General features: G+C 55.8%; 1 protein-coding gene across 1 annotated transcript; it reads right to left on the reverse strand.

The window, feature by feature from the left end:
- Positions 1-2,535: 2,535 nt before the first annotated feature.
- Positions 2,536-17,249, reverse strand: IFITM10 (interferon induced transmembrane protein 10). The gene is made up of 3 exons (XM_034931928.3): positions 16,894-17,249; positions 15,546-15,998; positions 2,536-3,165 (listed from the first exon to the last, which is right to left on the reverse strand). The coding sequence occupies exons 2-3, from the start codon at positions 15,786-15,788 to the stop codon at positions 3,016-3,018; spliced, it is 393 nt and encodes a 130-aa protein (XP_034787819.1). The 5' UTR covers positions 15,789-15,998; positions 16,894-17,249; the 3' UTR covers positions 2,536-3,015.
- Positions 17,250-19,505: the final 2,256 nt, after the last annotated feature.

Genomic DNA, 19,505 nt, shown 5'->3' on the forward strand with positions numbered 1-19,505 from the left:
AACTGGCCTGTTGGGCTGGGGTCCCAAGGGCAGTGACCAGGGCAGCATGGGGAGAGGGGAGGGTAGGGAAAGTCACCTGACTCCCAAAAGATGCACAAATATATGGAGGCACACAGGGAGAAGGACAGAGAGAGTGAGAGGGGGATTGATTCTTTCGTTCGTATAATGTTTATCGAATGTCAAATGTCTGCCAGGCACTGTGCAAAATCACATAAAAATGAGGTGGGAGGAGTGCAGTGGACAGGGAGCGCCAGCAGGTCAGGCATGAGTACAGACAGGCAAAGACACAGACTTCGAAGCCAGAGACCAGCGCCGGAGCTGATGCCTGCTTGCCTGCCTGCTGAGGGCGAGAATGCACCTGCTGTGGGGGCCTGACCTCACCGTGGACACCCACCGCGGGAGCACCAGCCCTCCCCCGGTCCCCAGGGTGTGGAAGCCAGGGGCCTTTGTAGCCCCACATTGCCCGGAGTTGGATACAAACATCCCAAGAGCTAGGGGTGCCTTTACTGGCTGGAAGGTGACCGTTCCATTTCCCCAACATGAACTCAGAAAGCTTCAGCCAGGCGCAGGAACATCCCAGGGAAAAGCTGGCTGAGGGCTTCCCTAATGCAGGTGTGTTTCCTCCTGGCCCCTGTCCCAGGCAGCCACCAGCACTGCCACCAAATGTTTAAGGAAAATAGGCAAAGAAAGCATTTGCCCCTCTACTTTCTTCCCTCCCAGGCATAACATGGAAGACACCTGGACACTGGGGTTGGCCTTAGCTGCCCCAGGAACTAGAAGCCAGGACCCTCTCTCTTCCAAGGCCCAGCAGCCTCTGCCATCCTCTTCCAGCCCAGGCTCGTCCAGGAAGCTTCTGGGTCTAATGGTGCAAGCATCCGAAGTGCCCACAACCAGGCTGCCCACAGGCTCGGCAAGGCTTTCAGCCGCCCCTGGCACTTCTCCCGCCATCCTCCAAGAGGCTCAATGACAGCTCCGTGCAGCCCCGCATCAGCCTCGCAGCCCGCCGCCTCCTGCCTTCCCATCCCACCACTGCCTGGGTTCAAGGGTCAGTGCTCAAGAGTCCCACATGGTCCCCACCCTGTCCCCTCTCTCGACTCTGACCCCCAAGCCCTCCCATTTTGAGGTCACACACTCCTCTCCCCTCTTCCCTGAGCACCCCCTCCACCTCCGCCTGGGCTGCACCCCAGGCCCATGGGCAGGTGCTGGCCACCCTCCCTTCCTCTGCAGGTTTCTGGGTCAGGACTGTGACCAGAATCTTGCTCGCTGCACTCCTGCCACAGCTGTGCCCTGTCCCCTGCGTTTGTCCCATCTGCTGCTAGCTCAAGGTCCTCCCTTCTGAGGCACCCCACGTCTCCAGCCCAGAAGGCTCTTCCCTTCTCTGCTTGGTATCTTAAAGTCAACATCTTCTTCTCCCTGGTTTCCTGCTCTTGGTACACAGTGCTCTCCACTGGGCTGTCCAAGTCAAGGGACAGGAATCCTCCGGGCTTCTCCCCCACCTTACCTTCCAAACCAGTCAACCCCACTGACTGCACAGCTGCCACGCAGGCGCCCTGCTGTCCAGCCCTCCGCCGCCAGCCCCAGCCCAGGCTCAGCTCCCTCCACTTGCATCCACCTCTGTCCACTGGACTCCCCTCCAAGCTGGCCTCGCTACCCCAGAGGGCACGAGCTTCCCAAAACATGAGGCGCACGGCCATGCCCCTTCCCTGGGAAGGTTCGCCTGCCTTCCCACGGAATAGCAAGTCCTTCCCACTGCGCACCTGAGCTGCGGGATTTCTTGCGGTTTCCCAGACCAGCTGGGCACCCACGGCGCGAGGCTCCACACCCATGGCCACTGCCTCGGCTTCTTCTCCATCTTCACCTCCCCACCTCCTTCGTGTGCCTCGCCGATGCCCTGCACTTTTCCTAGTGCACCCTCATCAGCTTGTCTTCAGGGCTGACTGGCACCCCCATGACTGTGCCTGAGTTCCAAGGGGACAGAGCCCATCCCTGCATCCTGCCTCCCACATTGTGGACTGCACATGCCATGGGCCGTCAGGGCGCTGGCCTCGGCCTTTGAACGGCATCTTCCATTCATTTTCACAGTGATTATAGAAGTGAAAGGCCATTTTCCTATTTTACAGCTAAGGAGATGGGCACGAGAGAGGTAAAGGGGCCTGTCCGGGTCCCAGAGCCCTCCAGGAGGGACAGGGGTTAGCCAGGCGTCTATCGTCTCTGCCTGCTGCTTCCTTCTGAGTGAATTTGTGGTTTCCTTTGCTCTGATTTGGCCAATGCAGGCAGCTGAGGCTGTGCCCCACCCCCTTCCGTCCCCCCAGGAGGCTGCCTGACCCTCTAAGCGACTCGAGTTTGGGGTACCTCCACCAAATGCCCCCCCTTCCCATTCACTGTCTGGCACAGCTGTGATGGAGCAGACCGTCTCCTGCAGTCTGTTGGGACACAGCACCCGGGGCCCTGACCACCAGGCAGTTCCTGAGGGAGGCTTGCAAAGCCTCCAGACTTCTCCATGCCCTGCCAGGGACACAAAGTAGAAGGCTGGGCTGGAGCTGCATGGGTATTTCATTGAAAGTTCACAGACACAAGGGCTCTGAGCGGGGTCACATCGTGGAGGAGGCAGGGTCGGGGAGCACAGAGTGAGTCCTCCCAACCTGGGACAATTTTGCATAAGCCCTTCCTGCTAGGTGTCAGGTCCAAGGGGCCCCAGGAGCCTGGGAAGGGGCACGTGAGGGCAGGGACACAGACGCTGGAAGCCAGGGTGCAGCAGCGAGGGGAGAAGCCCCCAGGCCCCAGACACAGGCAGGGCGGAGGCCAGGAGGCGGAGGGGGTGGACTGAGGGCCAAGCTCACTGCCCCCTTGCTGTACTCAGCTTCTGATGGTCTTGCTGCCCAGTTCACAGCTCAAGGGGGCCCCAGGACAAGAAGCCCTGCCCTGCCCCAACCTCATGGGATCCTGCGTTTCAGGGACCACGAGAATAAACATGTCTCAGTGCTTGTCTCTGCCAGCAGCCGTGCCTGGCAGGCCTTAGTAGTCGGTGAGGGGGTACCGCAGGAAGATGAAGACGAGGATGATGCAGGAGGCTGCCAGGGCAGAACTGGTGATGTTGAACAGCCGGGCCGTCTTTGCATCCTCCACGGCTCCATTCAGGTCATTGAGAAGCTTCTTGTCTCGCACCTGAAGCCGGGAGGAGGACAGGAAATGGGCAGTCAGCCAGGGAGCAGGGCCTTGGAGCATCCAGGAGCCCAGCAGAGCCGGTGCCACAGCGCTCAGCACAGTACCAGTGCTTTGTTTCCGAGAGCTGACGAATGAACGATGGTTCTAGAGGAACATGTCTCTGCCCTGGGGCACTGTACACGGATGAACTTAGGGGCACGGGGGCTTCATGTCTGAAGCCTCTCAACCCTCAACTGCTTTATAAAGTAGGTGAGATGTATTTATATATATAGAGAAAAGCAAATATGGTAAAATGTTAAAACATTGGGGCAACTGGGTGAAGGATATAAAGAAATTCCTTGTTTTTTCTTTTTTGCAAGTTTTAAATGATTAAAATAAAAGAAGTTGGCCTCAGAGACGATATAATTGGAGGATGGGGCGACACAACTGTCTCCTAATTTGATTGGTTCTGCCTCGTTTAAAATTAACTGGGATGCCTTGAGGATGAGTGTTGTGCATTGGCAGGAGAGACAGCAGTCTCCAGGGCCTTTGGGGAGGAATATTAAGGCGAAAGGAGTGGGCTGGCACTCAGGAAGTCTTGGGGAGGCAGTGGACTGAGCTGGACTCATTTCCAAGAAGCAACCTTCACTCAGAATGAATTATAGGGCCCTCCCCTCCTCAGCACTCTTCCTTCTATCACATCCACAAATATGTGCGTGTTTGCTGTAAGAAGAAACCAAGTTCTAGGATGAGAAAGGGAAGGAGAATGGAAAGAGAGGAAGAGAGGAAGGGGCAAAAAGTCTTTGCCTTAGTAGATTGGAGCTGGGCTGAAAGAAGGAAGGTGGGCAGATAGATACTGGGGCTGACTAATGCCTGGATCCCTCAGTGTGCAGGTTAGGCAGATGGACAGGAGACCCAGGTCGGAAGAGTGGACGGACAGGGGATAGATGTGTGGTCAGGGTGATGGGTGTGTAATTGAGTGGGAGAATGGAAGCATAAATGGATTGGCCTGTGGGTGGATGGATGGAGGAGGCAGAATACTGGAAAGAACAAAGGGAGAGGAGAGAAAAAAGAAGATAGAGGGAGTGGGGAAGGGAAAGCCAGAACGCAATTCAGTGGAGTGGAATGGAATGGAATGAAGTGGAGCAAATGCAGTGAAGTGAAATAGAGTGGAGTGGATGGAGTGGAGTGGATGGAATGGATGGAGTGAATGCAGTGAAGTGGATGGAATGGATGGAGTGAAGTGGGTGGAATGGATGGAGTGAAGTGGGTGGAATGGATGGAGTACGGTGGGTGGAATGGATGGAGTGGAGTGGATGGAATGGATGGAGTGCAGTGGGTGGAATGGATGGAGTGCAGTGGGTGGAATGGATGGAGTGGAGTGGGTGGAATGGATGGAGTGGAGTGGGTGGAATGGATGGAGTGGAGTGGATGGAATGGATGGAGTGGAGTCAATGGAATGGGTAGAGTGGATGGAGTGGAGTGAATGGAACGGATAGAGTGGATGGATGGAATGGATGGAGTGGAGTCAATGGAGTGGAGCTGGAAAAAAGTTGGAGAGGGAAGGGAAGGGAGGGAACAAGGGCAAATGGGCAAGTAGGTGACTTGGAAGATAAATTGTACAGAACGTGCTATCAAAATGGAGAGATTGAAGATGGGAAGAAGCAGGTATTGAGGAATCAGGGTAAGGAAGGAGGCAGGAAGAAAGTCTATGCTCTTATCGGGTTCTTATGCTAGTGGTTTTGGAGGAAACTGACATCTGCAATGAAATTTGTATTCCTTTATAAGGACTGAATGTGTCACCCACTTATTGAGGTCTTATTTGATGCCTTTGCTAAAATAAAGTTGTATAACTTTCTCCAGAAAGAGCTATTACATCTTTTATTAGACTTAGTCTTAGTCTATTTATTGTTTTTATTATAATGTAAAAGTATATTTTAAAATTGCATGTCTAACTGATTTTGTATCCAGCTAAACTATCATATTGTACTAACTGACCACATGTTCTTAATAATAAATCATATCTACAGCAAATACTAGTAGTTCTATTTCCTCCTTGCAGTCTACTCCTAGACAGCACAGCATAGAGGTTAAAGCACAGATGCAGAAACACTGACTGGATTTCAATCCTGATTCTGCGGGTCATAGACTGTACAGCCTTAGGCCAGCTAACAACTTACTCTTCTGCTCCTCATTTCCTCATCTGTAACATGAAGATGACGACAGCGCTGCCTCCCAGGGTTGTGGGAAAGCCTTAATGAATTGATGGATGTGAAACTCCACCACAGTGCCTGGGCCAAAGTAAGCTCCTCTCATGGAGGCAAAGAAGATTCCAGAGCGATTCCAGACAGCAGCAATGAGGACAAGCAGCTGAGTCTCATTTTTAACCTCAAGGTACCAGGAAGGATAATGCTCATCTTATCATTAGAGGTCTATGATTGCGTTAGAATTTCCACAAGATAAACTATTGTTTCCTTCTCTAATTCATTAATATGGTAGATTATATTTATTGATTTTCTTATATCAAGACAACTCTGAATTCCTAAAAAAAACTTTTGGTCTTGATTTCTTTGTTGGATACTTGGAGTGAGGAATAACGTGGCAGAGGGAGGATGAAACACTGGGTGTCAAAAGCGGATGGAGCGGAGGGCAGGAGGCTGAGGCAGCTGCGGTATTGGGTGCATAGAAAATGGCGGCCACAGCTAAAGACGATAGGGAAGAGGAGGGCAGGGGAGTGATCTAATGATGGGGAAGGTGGGTGGATGAAGCTGAGGGGTTATACGGATGGAGACTGGGTGTATGGGACAGAGAAATGGATGTAGAAACTTGTGCTGGGTGGGGAGGAGGGCTGGACAGATATAAGAATGTACGTTGGATGAGTGGGACACGGAGAGAGCTGAATTTATGAATACAATGCTTCTTGATGTACAATGGGGCTACAGTCCAATAAACCCATCATAAGTTTAAAGTGTCATAAGGTAAAAGTTTCATACGCATTTTCGTATGATGCATTTTTCACAAGCCCGGTAAGCTCAGGAGTGTACTGGGTGCCTATGGCTTTCCCGCCATTGTGAAGTTGAAAAAGCATATGTCGAACCGTCATAAGATGGGGACCGTCTGTATATGCTGGGTGGGGTAACAGGTGCATAGACGAACATATGAATGTATGTCCAAGTGGACAGATGGATATGCAAGTGTATGCCACATGGGTGGGGCATCTGGGTAAGCGGGTAAGTGAACGGCTGCTGGATGGGAGGTGATGTGTGGATATGTAAGAGCATGTTCAGTGGGCAGGACAGGCAAATAGGTGAATACATGAGAATGTGTGCTCATGTGTCCATGATGGCTTGGACCAGGGCAGCGGCAGAAAAGGTGATGAGACAGAGCCAACTTCTGGACATGTGTTGAAGGTGGAGCTGACAGTGTTTGCTGGGATCAGGCTTGCAGTGTGATAAAAAGAATGGAGGCCAGGCATGGTGGCTCACGCCTGTAATCCCAGCACTTTGGGAGGCCGAGGTGGGTGGATCATGAGGTCAGGAGTTCAAGACCAGCCTGGCCAAGATGGTGAAACCCCGTCTCTACTAAAAATACAAAAAAATTAGCAGGGGCAGGCGCCTGTAATTCCAGCTACTTGGGAGGCTGAGGCAGGAGAATCGCTTGAACTCGGAGGGCAGAGGTTGCAGTGAGCTGAGATCGTGCCACTGCACTCCAGCCTGGGTGACAGAGTGAGACTCCGTCTCAAAAAAAAAAAAAAAAAAAAAAAAGAATGGAACTTCATGTGGTTTGAATGAATGGACAGGTGGTTACAGGAATATAGGAACGGATGCCAGACTGGAAGGGCAGGTGCACAGATGGGTTTCTGAATGCACGCTGGATGGCTGGAGCAGGTCCATGGCTGGATATAGTAACGGATGCTGGATGGCTGGGACAGATCCATATGCTGAATGGGTGGAACAGGTAGATCAATGAATTTATGATGTGTTTTGGATGGCTAAGATTGGTGGATAATAGAAAGGAAGGAGGGTTGTTGGTGTAGTGTAGACCACTGGATGGTAGATGGGTAGACAGATTCCTTAATCAATCAATCATCAATCAATATTTACTTAGTGTCTGCTCTGAGTAGTTGCTGTTCTAGGTCCTGCGTATATCACAAGGAATAAAACAGAGTCTCTGTCCTCACGCAGCTTACATTGTTTACAGAAAGTAAACACAATAAATAAGTCAAACATGTAATGTGCTCAGTGTGCTAAAAAGAAACCTGAAGAGGCTCAGGGGAACAGAGAGTGCTGTGGGAGGTGCAAGTCTAGCTCAGTGGCCAGGCTCAGGGGAACAGAGAGTGCTGTAGGAGGTGCAAGTCTAGCTCGGTGGCCAGGCTCAGGGGAACAGAGAGTGCTGTAGGAGGTGCAAGTCTAGCTCGGTGGGCCAGGGAAGACCTTGTGGGGTGGGAGATATTTGAGGAAAGATCAGAAGAATGTGACAGACTCGGCCATGTGTTCATCTGCAGGGAGGCATGTCCTGGGAGCGTAGAGCTGTCTGTGCAGGGCCCGGTGCTTCTGAGGACTAGGTGCAGAGTAGGGGCAGCAGATCACAGAGAGAGAAGGGGAGGACATACGGTCAGAGGAGACCATCCAGGAGCACGGTGCAGGCTCTGTGGGTGCTTTTCAGTCATTTAGAGCCGGAAAGATGAACGTGATATGACATATGTGAACGAGGCAGTGCTGGCCGCTGTGTAAGAACAGATGGCAGGGGCCAGGCATGGTGGCTCACGGCTGTAATCCCAGCACTTTGGGAGGCCAAGGCAGGCAGATCACGAGGTCAGAAGTTCGAGATCAGCCTGACCAACATGGTGAAACCCTGTCTCTACTAAAAATACAAAAATTAGCCAGGTGTGGTAGTGTGTACCTGTAATCCCAGCTACTCAAGAGGCTGAGGCAGGAGAATCGCTTGAACTCAGGAGGCGTAGGTTGCAGTGAGCCAACATTGTGCCACTGCACTCCAGCCTGGGCAACAGAGCAAGACTCCATCTCAAAAAAAAAAAAGAACAGATAGCTGAACAGGCAGAGAGAGGTGGATTGAATGGTCCAGGGGAGGGTGAGGGTGGCTTGGACCAGGGCAGCAGTGGTGAAGGTAGTGAGACCTGACCAGCTCCTGGGCAGGCGTGGAAGGTGAAGCTGATTGTGTTTGCTGGGATCAGGTGTAGAATGTGATAAAAAGCATGGAACTTGACATGATCTCAAGGTTTTTGGGGTTTGATCAACTGAACAGGGAGTTGTAGAAGGCTGCAAAAGGAAGACTCGTTTAGCAGTTCAATTTCTGACATGTCAAGGTAGGAATGCCCTTTAGATATATAGCAGATATTTGGCATAGCAATTTGTGTGAGTCTGGAGTTCAGAGATGAGGTCTAGGGCAGAGATATAAATTTGAGAAGCATCGGCAAAAAGATGGTATTTAAAACTGATATGGTTTGAACACACGTCCCCGCCAAATCTATGTTGCAGCGATCCCCAGTGGTGGAGAGGGCCTGGTGGGAGGTGTTTGGCTCATGCGTGTAGATCTCATGGCTTGATGCTGTCCTCACCATAGTGAGTGAATTCCTGAGAGCTGGTTGCTTAAAAGTGTGAGGTGCCTCCCCCTTATCCCTCCCTTGTGAGGTGCCTCCCCTTTATCTCTCCCTTGCTCCCACTCTTGCCATGTGAGATGCCTGCTCCCACTTTGCCCTCCACCATGACTGGAAGCCTCCTGAGGCTTCCCCAGAAGCAGATACCAGCACCATGCTGCCTGTACAGCCTGCCAAACCATGAGCCAATTAAACCTCTTTTCTTATAAATTACTCTCTCTCAGGTATTTCTTTACAGCTGTGCAAGAATGGCCTAAAACTAAAACCATGGGACTGGATGGGGCACCAAGGGAGTGAACATGAAGGAAGGAGAGGATGGAGAGCTGAGCCCTGGAGCCCTGCAGTGTCAGAAGGTTAGGGAGTCAAAAGCAATTAGGAAACGGGCCCGAGAAGAGTGGGCCAAGAAGCAGGGAAGGCAAAGGGGCACTAGGGTGCTAGATGGCGGAATGGGCTGAAAAGTACAAGCAGAGGTGGGACATAGAGGATGAGGCAGCCATGTGGGGGCAGGGGCGATGGATGGTGCTGGGTGGGTAGAGGAGAGGGAGGAGGAGAGCGGGAGAGAGAACAGGCTGATGGCTGGGAGTTGGGTGAGTCCATCGAAGCAAGGAAGGAAGGAAAATGGAAGGACATTCTGATGATGAATTGAGGGCTAGGTGGCCAGGCAGTTCTTCTATGACTGTGAATATTGATGGATGACAGATGGGTGAATGTGTGAAGGAAAAAGAGCGGGGGTGGGCAGATGTGGGTACAGAGAGGAACTGGCTCTGGCTATAGAGATGGATGGAACAGGTCACTGGAGGAACAGGGGAGAGGAAACACAAGGAAGGGATGACACATAAGTGGATCAAAGGGCAATGTTATGGTTTGACTGTTCATGTCCCCCAAATTCCTGTATGGAAATCCTAACCCCTAAAGTGATGGTAGGAGGTGGGGCTCTTGAGAGGATTAGGTCATGCGTGGGATTGGCACCCTTATAAAAGGGGCCCCAGGGAGGCCCTCGGCCCTACTGGCAAATGAGGACACAGAAGTTGACAGCCTGCAACCCAGAAGAGGGTCCTGATCAGAACCTGACTATGCTGGCACCCTGATCTCAGACTTCCAGTCTCCGGAACAGTGAGAAGTAAATACCCAGTGTTTATAAACCAACTAATCTATGATAATTCATTAGAGCAGGCTGGACAGGCTCATGCCACTCAACTTGGAGGCAGGTGAATGGGATACCTGAATAAAGCCAAGGAAGGAAAGATGGGATGGATGTGCCCAGAAGGTCAGATGGTCAACGAGATGAGTGGTGGGGTGGGTGGACACATGCCTGAGAGGAAACAAGAGAGAATGGACATTTTACGGCTGAATGATTAGCTATATTAGTAAAGCACGTAGGCGGATGGTAGAAAGAATGAAGGGGATAGAAGGGGAGAATGCATGGCCGAAAAGTGGGGCAAAAGAAAGGAAAAGAAAAAAATGAGAGGGAAAAGAAGAACGTGAGAAATTTATGCATGAGCGGTTAGAGACAGGGTGGATGAGGAGGGAGGGAATAGAGAAAGTGACAGTGGCTGGATTGAGCTGACAGTTGGGGTGAGCTGAGGCACGTTGAGTATGAAGGAGGCACTCGGTGAATGGGTGAGTATGACTCAGCTAGGGGAGCAGCAGGAGGAAGGGCGGGTGGATGTCTTGAAGGGTGAATAGATGTGTTGCCACATGAGGTCACAGGATGGAGGGATGACTGGGTCTATTGACAGGTAGGGCTTGGAAGGAAAGTGGGCAATTACTGAGAAAGTGAGACTAGATGAATAGTTTAGTGGGTCGATGCATAAGGTTGGTGGGGACAGGATGGGAGAGCAGGGCAGGGAGGGGAGCCTGAATGATCATGTGTGAACACAGGTGGATGGAAGGTTGGGTGGCTATTTGGAGGGGTTGAAGGGAATGTGGGAGGATGGATTGAATATAAATTTGGGTGGATGGACGGAGGGAGGATGAACAGATGATGGATGGATGGATGGACAGATGGAGGATGGATAGATGGATGGAGGATGGATGGATAGATGGAGGATGGACAGATGGAGGATGGATGGATGGATGGACATATGGATGGATGGATGGATGAAAGATAAATGGATGGATGGATTGAGGGTGGATGGATGGATGGATGAAGGATGGATGGAGGGCGGATGGATGGATGGATGGAGGATGGATGGAGGATGGATGGATAGATGGATGGAGGATGAATAGATGGATGGATATGGATGGATGGACAGATGGAGGATGGATGGATGGACAGATGAAGAATGGACAAATGGAAGATGGATGGATGGACAGATGAAGAATGGACAAATGGAAGATGGATGGATGCAGGATGAATAGATGGATGGATATGGATGGATGGACAGATGGAGGATGGATGGATGGACAGATGAAGAATGGACAAATGGAAGATGGATGGATGGATGGAGGATGGACAGATGGAGGATGGATGGATGAATGGATGGAAGATGGATAGACGGATGGATGGAGCGTGGATGGATAGGTGAAGGACAGATGGAGGATGGCTGAATGGAGGATGGATGGATGGATGGATGCATATGGATGGATGGACAGATGGAGAATGGATGGATGGAAGATGGATGAATGATAGATGGATGGAGGATGGGAAAGATAAATGTGTGATGCTGATATTCAGAAAGGAGTGAGTGGGTGAGTGTGTACATCCAAAACCCAACACAGAACCCACCCACCTAACCTGTTCTTTCTGACCGCCCTGTCACTGGAAGGTCTCACAGCCTCCTGGGCTCACATCTAGCAGCTGCTGTGTCCTAGCCACACCTGTTCCTCCTCTCCCACCCCCATCCCCAGCTCGCAAGCTCTCCCACCTGGACCACCACACTGGGACTTGAACCTTCTGCCTCGAGGCTTGTCTTGTCTCCTTCTCCTACACTGGTTGCAGATTTCATGACCCTGATCATATCCTTCTCTTTCCATGGCTCCTACAGATGAGAGCCCAGCCCCTCACGAGGTTTTCAAACCCCTCACCGCACTGCCTCAGGCACTCTTCCAGGAATGTCTTCCATCTCCCATTGAGGACAGGGGCCTTGCCGACCCCCTAGACTGCCCCACCTACGTGTCTTAGTTTATGCCATTTTCCCCGTCTGAAACACCTTTCCCCTCACCAAGCTTCAAGGCCCAGTGAAATTGCTGCCTCCTTCTAGAAGTTTTCCAGCCTCACCCCAAACTGGGAATGAAGTATTCCTTTTCTGAAACACCGTGGTGCTTCTTCCGTCTCACCATGTGTCCTCTGTCCACCCACCCATTAGACCCACATGTCCTGACCCATCTGTTGGCCAGCTCTGCCTTGGGCACAGATTGGCTGGGGTGAGCAGATGTGGCTGGGGCAGGACTGTCTCTGGAGGCTTTGCAGAAGAGAGACCCAGATCTCACAAAAGCTCTCCAGGCCGAGGATGTGCACATCGCTCACATCACATTTGCCGAGTGACCGGGGCGGGGAACCGCTGAGGCCTGAAGGGTTAAAAAGGCGGCTTGGATGCTGAGATGAGACGTTTGGCCATCATCCAGCTGACCGCGGGAGCCAGTGGTCATCAGGAGACAGCGTGTGGAGGCGGCATGAATGGAGAATTGACTTTTTGTATCTCTGCCTTCCCTGGACACCAGGCTGTGCAAAATAAGGCTTCAATCTCTGCGCTGCAGATCCAGCCTGCGTTGAGCTGAATTGGCCCATGTGGGTGGGGGGGTGGATGGATGGCTGGACGGGTGGATGGACACGTGGGGGCAGGCAAGGACACACTGTCTAGTTCACACCACTGCATGCGGGCCTCCGCCCTGCTCACGTGTGCTGGCTTGAATGTTGTTTTGTTTCTATTTGTTTTGTGAACAGATGAGGGAACAGGGGCTCAGTGAGGCAAGATGGCTTGTCTGTCCCAAGAGCTCGGATTTTAGCCAAGACCTTCTGAACCTAGGGCCACCCCGCGTCCTTGGTGTAGGGTGCAGGTCAGGAGACCTGCAGCTGGGTGACCAGATGGATGCATTCCCAGGCGTGGGGTCCACAGCCAGCCAGTTCCGTCCTCCCTTCTGCCCAGGATGGAGACAGGTCACCTTGCACCCACTCCCAGGTATGCCCCAAAGCCTCTCTGCCCTGGCTGCCCCCGCCCACCGCAGGAAGGACACAGGAGGAGCAGGCTTGGGAGGAGGTGTAATGAGCGGTCCCTGACCCTCAGAAGGGCCAACCTCACACCACCCCCAACCCCTGCAGAAACCCGGCACCATCCAGAAATCCCTGACCTACCTACAACCCGAGCCAGATGGGCCTGCCCCATGCCAGCCGGCCAGCCACAGCCTGAGCCAAGCGGGAGGAGGGACAGCTTCCGGACGGGAGCCCAGGCAGCCAGACCCATGTCCGCAGGCTGTTGGCAGGGCACAGAGAGAGGGGAGGCAGAGCTCCACCAGCTGCAGCTTCAGCCCCCCAACACTGGAGCTTTCTGCTCAGGATTGGTCTGGGGAGCCACAGCTGGAGCTGGTCGGAAGCATGACCTCCAATTCCAGGGGCCCTTTTCCTTTGTTGCTTCTACACACACACACACACACACACACACACACACACACACGCAGGAACATATACTCACCACCACACACATGCTCTCACACACTTGTGCACACACATTTACACGTACCATGCACACTCACGTATGATTACACACGCATGCACAGTCAGGTACATACATCACACATGCACACACTCACACACACTTGTGCACACACATTTACATGAACCACACACGTGTGATTACACACATGCACATGCAGGTACAGACAACACACAGGCACACACCCTCACACACTTGTGTACACACATTTACACGTGCCATGCACACTCGTGCGATTACACACACATGCACACACACTCAGGTACATACACACAGCACACATGCACACACCCTCACACACCTGTGCACACACATTTATACGTGCTATGCACGCTCACGTGTGATTACACACACGTGCACACTCAGGTACATACAGACAGTACACAGGCACACCCCCCACACACTTGTGCACACACATTTATATGTGCCATGCACACTCACGTGTGATTACACACACGTGCACACTCAGGTACATACAGACAGTACACAGGCACACCCCACACACTTGTGCACACACATTTATATGTGCCATGCACACTCACGTGTGATTACACACGTGCACACAGGTACATACAGCGCACATGCACATACCCTCACACATTGTGCACACACATTTACACACACCATGCACACACATGCAATTACACACACATGCACACAGGTACACTCACACCACACATGCACACACGCCCTCACACACTTGTGCACACACATTTACACACACCATGCCCACCCACGTACACACATGCACACATATGCATTCACATGTACACACATGCAAATACACTCCTGCCTACACACAGTCATACACATGCACACACATGCACACACACAAAAATATATGTGCACACTCATGCACACAATGCATTCACATGCACACAGTTACACACAGTACATGCCCACTTATGCAATTACACGTGAGTACACACATACACTGGCACGTGCTGGCTCACACACAGGCCCCTGTGTCAGAGCCCAGGGATGGATCCGCAGGCCCGAGGTTGAAGGTGCCCGTGCCAGTGGGCAACGCCGGGGTTGGCAATGATGATGAGTCAGGAGCAGGAGGGGAACGCCGACGGCAGTTGCGATGCCGGGCGGGGTGGGGCTCGAGCTCAAGGATGGAGCAGAGGCGAAGCTGGCCAGGCGTCCTTCCTCCCAGCCAGCCTCTGCCCAGCCTCTTCTCTCCCTGCATCCCCTGTCTTCTCCCCCACCCGGCAGGGCAGCTGCATTGGTGGAGTACATCTGGCCTTGGCCACTCAAGTCTGGGCTGGGGAAATGTGATGATGAGGCTAAACGTGAGCCAAGCCCTTCCTTCCGGTGCGTCGGGGTGGGGAGGAGGGCACCGGGGCCTGCCCTCGCCCTCACGCTCCCTTCCCCAGGAAGGGCTCCAGCACCAGACACATTGACACACGGCTGCCCCTCTCACTGTGAGCCCATCACAGCCTCCCTCCCACCATCTCAGTCCTTGCTGCTCCACCTTGCCCTCAGGGGGACAGGGTCATGTCTGCCCAGCACCTGCTCTGCTACCAGCCAGCTCTTCTCGCAGCCCTGAGCTGGGGAGGTGCAGGATCTGTTTACACCCCTCTTCCCTGGGCTGCCGTGGCCACCCAGGTCTGGTCTCCACGCAGGGCTTGGCAGAGCTGTGTAAGCACCTGCCCTTGGGCTCCGGGTGAGGAGCTGGATAAGAAGGTGGCCCCTCTTCCTTTCCATAGGGGTAGGATTCCAAGCCCCCTTCAGCCCCACGCTGGCCCCATCCCTGCACACGGAGAAGTGGCTGCTGCCCAGGTCTACGTCCCATGTCCCCTGAGCCTGAGCAACCCCCCCCCCCAACCCCCGCTCCCAGCCCCTCCTGCAGGTTCCGCTGAGCTGGCTGAGCAGAAAGCCAGGCCCTGATGGCTCAGGAGAGGGAAGGGCAGACCCCTGCCCGCCCAGACCTAGCCAGTACCGTGACCTCTCTGGGACCCACTATCAGGACCCCTCACTGTCCTTTGATCCCTTGGCCCCTCAACTGCACCTGTTCTACCCGTGTGCTCCCCTGAGAGGGAGAGGGGCCGAGCGCCGCCAGCCAGGGACTGTCCTGCCGGCACCACCTCTCTAGCCCGCCCTTGCCCCCTGCCACCGCCCGGGCTCACTTTGAGGGAGTAGGCCAAGGCGATGAAGCCCAGGCAGCAGAAGTTGAGGTAGACGAAGTTGAAGATGGACCACAGGTAATAGTCGTTCACCTCGGTGGTGTCCGGGTAGACCTCGATGACGGTCGTGGGGTTGGTCATCGTCTTCTTCTCGGCTAGGTGCTTGCAGGCGGGGGGCGCGCCGGCAGCCCGCACGCTGTCGGTCTTGCTGCTCTTGGACTCCATGGGGAACAGTGTGGGCGCCATCGGGGGAGAGGCCGAGGGCTCAGGGGCAGGGGCCGCTGGAGCCTGCAGGGCAGGGGGCTTGGACACGCAAGCGAAGCAGCCCTTGGGCGAACCTGCCGGGGGCCTCGGGATCCAGAAGGCCCCGTCCAGGGGGACTCGGGCTTCCTGGGCGCCGTCCGTGGTGCTGGCCGGGTCTCCCAGCGGGGCTGGGCACTGGCCGGGGCCCTGGGCCTGGAGAGGAGAAAGTGAGAGCGAGCTGGGCCCGGCCCACCGGCCAGCACCCACCCTCACGCCCAGCAGCTCCGAGAACAGCCCCAGTGGAGACGGAAATCCCTGCGGGGGCCGCCAGCTGCCAGCCTGCCACCTGCCTCCCCCACCCGCCCCGGGCCTCGGCGGCCACGGACGATGCCAAAGCCCTTCGCAGCAGCCTTGGCAGGGACCTGGGGCTTTCATCACTTTGCCATCTGCGCATAAACACTCACCCACTGACACACACAACAGCACCCCCCGCCCCGAAGCACACCAACGCTGAGACTGACACTGTTGCAAAACACAGAGTGCCCCAGCACCCCAAACAACCCCGCACACACGGGGCGCCGGACCCACAGCGACGCTGCCTCAGCCGCCAACCGGCAGAGCTAGCAGAGCGGCCAAAGCACCTGCCCACGGCGCCCGCGGACACCCGATACCGCCACGGGCACCGCCACGGGCTCCACCGCGGGCTCCACCGCAGGCTCTCCAGACCCCGGGGCGCACCCGCGGGCGCGCTCAGAGCCATTGACGAGTAAACAACTCCCCACACAAGGCGATGCAGGCTCAGCCACGAGCACCAAGAACCGGCACAGGTGCGGGGTCTCCAACTCGTGCGCACCGCCCCCCACCTCCAACCTGGGGACCCCAAGCGCGCACACTTGCCCGGAGCCACGCACCCCCGGGCCATACATAGACGCACAATGACAAGCTGTGAAATGAACACTTCTCCAACGAGGCACCAAGTCGCTCGCGCTCTGCGCCACCCCGCGTTCCCAGCTCCCGTGCGGCGCTCGCCGGGGGGTCTGCGGCCGAGGCTCTGCGGCCCCCAGCCCCATCCGGGTCTGCCGCAGCCGCCCGGACGGCGCCTCCTCACCTACAAGCGACTCCTCGGCGCGCGGCCGGACCCCCTGAGCCTCGGTGCGCGCGTCCTTCCGCCGTCCCGCGGGCCGCTGTCTGTCCACTGATCCGCCTCCCAGCGGCCCAACCTTGAGGGGGTGGGGAGCGCGCGGGGCTCGGCGGCGGCGCCGCTGCCTCCCCCGCCGCCTGCGCTCCCTCCGCAGCGCCAGACCGGCCGCGCGGCTGCAGCCCAGAGCCTGACTCACGGCGGCGGCGGCGGGCACAGCCACCTCCCCGCCTCCGCCTCCTCCTGCCAGGAGGGTGGGGGCCTCGGAAGCCGCTACCCTGGGGAGTTGCAACGTCCCGCAGGGATGGGACCCCTACAGCCCCCGACCAGGGTGCCCGCGCCACCTCCATCTCCCCGGACCCACTGCGTCTTCCTCCCCACCCCACCCGGCCCCATCCCTCTCGCGGAGCCCCCAGCCCCGTGGAAGACTGGACGCTCCCGGAACCCTCCCCATCTGCCTCCCCAAGAGAGACCCTCTTCCTCTTCCCACTCTCCCCATGGCACTCCACCCCAGCGCCTGGGCCCTGCTGCCTCCAGGGACCCCCGCCCCTGGGTCCTGCCCTTCTGGCCTGTTGACTCTCAGTTCCAGCAGCTCAGTCCCCTCCTGACGAAGCTCCAGTCCCCTGAGCCCCAGCAGGCCCCCTACCTGACTGCCCGTCTCTGCCCCATCCTGTCCCTAACCAAGTCCCCAAGGCCCCCAAGACCACCCTCCAGTCCCTTCCCTCCTTAGCCCACCAAGTCCAGGCCTTCCGGTAAGTTTCAGCACCCCCTACTCTGTTCGTTCCTGGCTGAGCCCACTCCTGCCCATCGGAGCTCCTGCCCCCTTTCCTGGAGTCTGACTTCACCCAGCCGGGGCCCCACTCCAGTTCACTCCCAGAGTCTGGGAGAATGTGGCCTCTCCTGCACAGACCCCAGGGCATGCTCCATCTGCTCGCAGGGCAAAGTGTCCTGTTCCGAGCTCTGGTCCTGTGCTGAGGTCCTGGCTGCTAAGGACACTTGTCTCCCTGGAGGCTGGTTTACTCACCTGCCCACAGCCTCTCTGTGATCCCTACCAGCCCTTCTGAGCCTGGTCCCCTGAGGATACTTTGTTCCCTGTGAATCATTTTTCCTGACCAATGCCTGTCCTCCCAGCCTCAGCCGCCTCCGCTACCCCACCACATCCTCACTCTCACGGTATGCTTGACCCCAGCTGATCTTCCATCCCCATAACAGTCCCCATGAGTTCCTCCCCATGGAGAAAACTCCAGCCTTCCCTCCCTCCCTCCAAGTCCCCCACTTCACCACGCAGGTTCCCTGAGCTGGGTCCTCTTCACCAACCTCCAGCTCCCACTGAGCCTCGACCCTCTCCAAAGTCCCCCGGAAGCTGAGGATGCATGGCAGCCCCCGTTTTCCCTCCCTCATCTCTCTCCAAGCCCCATCCTCCCATGAAACTCCTTTCTCCTCTGCCACTCTCAACTGGCCTCCTGTGTCTCCGCAACCCTCTTTCCTGTCTGGAAGGCCAGTCCTGCTTGGGGTCCTGTCTGCCTGCCTGTGCCTGACTCTGAACCCTTTCTCTCCCCAAACCTCTGTTCTGAACCCTAATCCCCTGGAAAAGCCCGGCCCTCTGCAAGCCCCTCCCCTTTCCAGCCTAGTCCCCGCCCCTCATGCCTGGGCTGACCCCGGCACAGTGTTATCCACGGCACGCCAGGAACCCACAGCACAAGGCTGATCTTAAATGATGTTGATAAACCCTAACGAGCAGGAGGGGTCATGAAGCATGAGGAGCCTCCTCCTCGTCTCCTTGGGCACCCTGGCCATGCTCTCCCTGGAGCCCACAGGCCGTGGGTGGATGGGGCCTGTCGGAGAACCAGGGTTCCGTTCTCCCTCCCCAACTCCCTCCTCCTTTCCAAGGGCCTGGCCCAGGGAAAACTGGACCCGGTGTCCTCAGACGGGGCCTGATCCCAGGCTGTGTGTGGCCTGTGTGCCATGCCCCCATGTCTCCCCAGCATCTGAGCTGGGCCTACCCGGCCAGCCACCACCTTCTGGAAGACCCTAGCCTGCCACACAGCCTCTGCCCAGTGCTGCCCCACCCCAGTTTGCCCTGAAGGCCTCAGGCAGTGAGGAGGCCTCCATAGCAGGAGAGGGTTGCCTGGGCCCGAGGGGCCAGGGCCTGCCCACGGTCACTGGGTAGGTGACAGGGGAGCCAGGGCCTGCTCCCGGCCTCAGGCCACCTTGGGGCTGCCTCTGAGGCCAGGAAACACCACTGAGAGGGAGCCAGGGGTCGCAGGGCAGAGCCAGGGCCCAGCCAAACTTGGCACAGCCAGCATTCCTGTGACTGTGCTGGGCTCCCCAAGGGCCTGGGCTCCAGCTTCCCCTTTGCTAGGGGTTTCTGGTTACAACCCACAGTCTAGACAGGGGGACTCCAGGCTCAGGGTCCAGTCACCAGCTAGAAAACCACGGAGGAACCCGGGGTCAGACTCCAGGGCCCCGAGAATCCTGCCGGGCTGGAGGGAGCCCTCGGAGCAACCCCAGGGCAGCAGCCATGAAGATGGGAGCTGGACAGAGCTGACAAGCTGCAGAAGGAGGGAGATGGGGAGAGTGGG

This window comes from Pan paniscus, chromosome 9 (assembly GCF_029289425.2).
Source record: "Pan paniscus chromosome 9, NHGRI_mPanPan1-v2.0_pri, whole genome shotgun sequence".
NCBI lineage: Eukaryota > Metazoa > Chordata > Mammalia > Primates > Hominidae > Pan > Pan paniscus.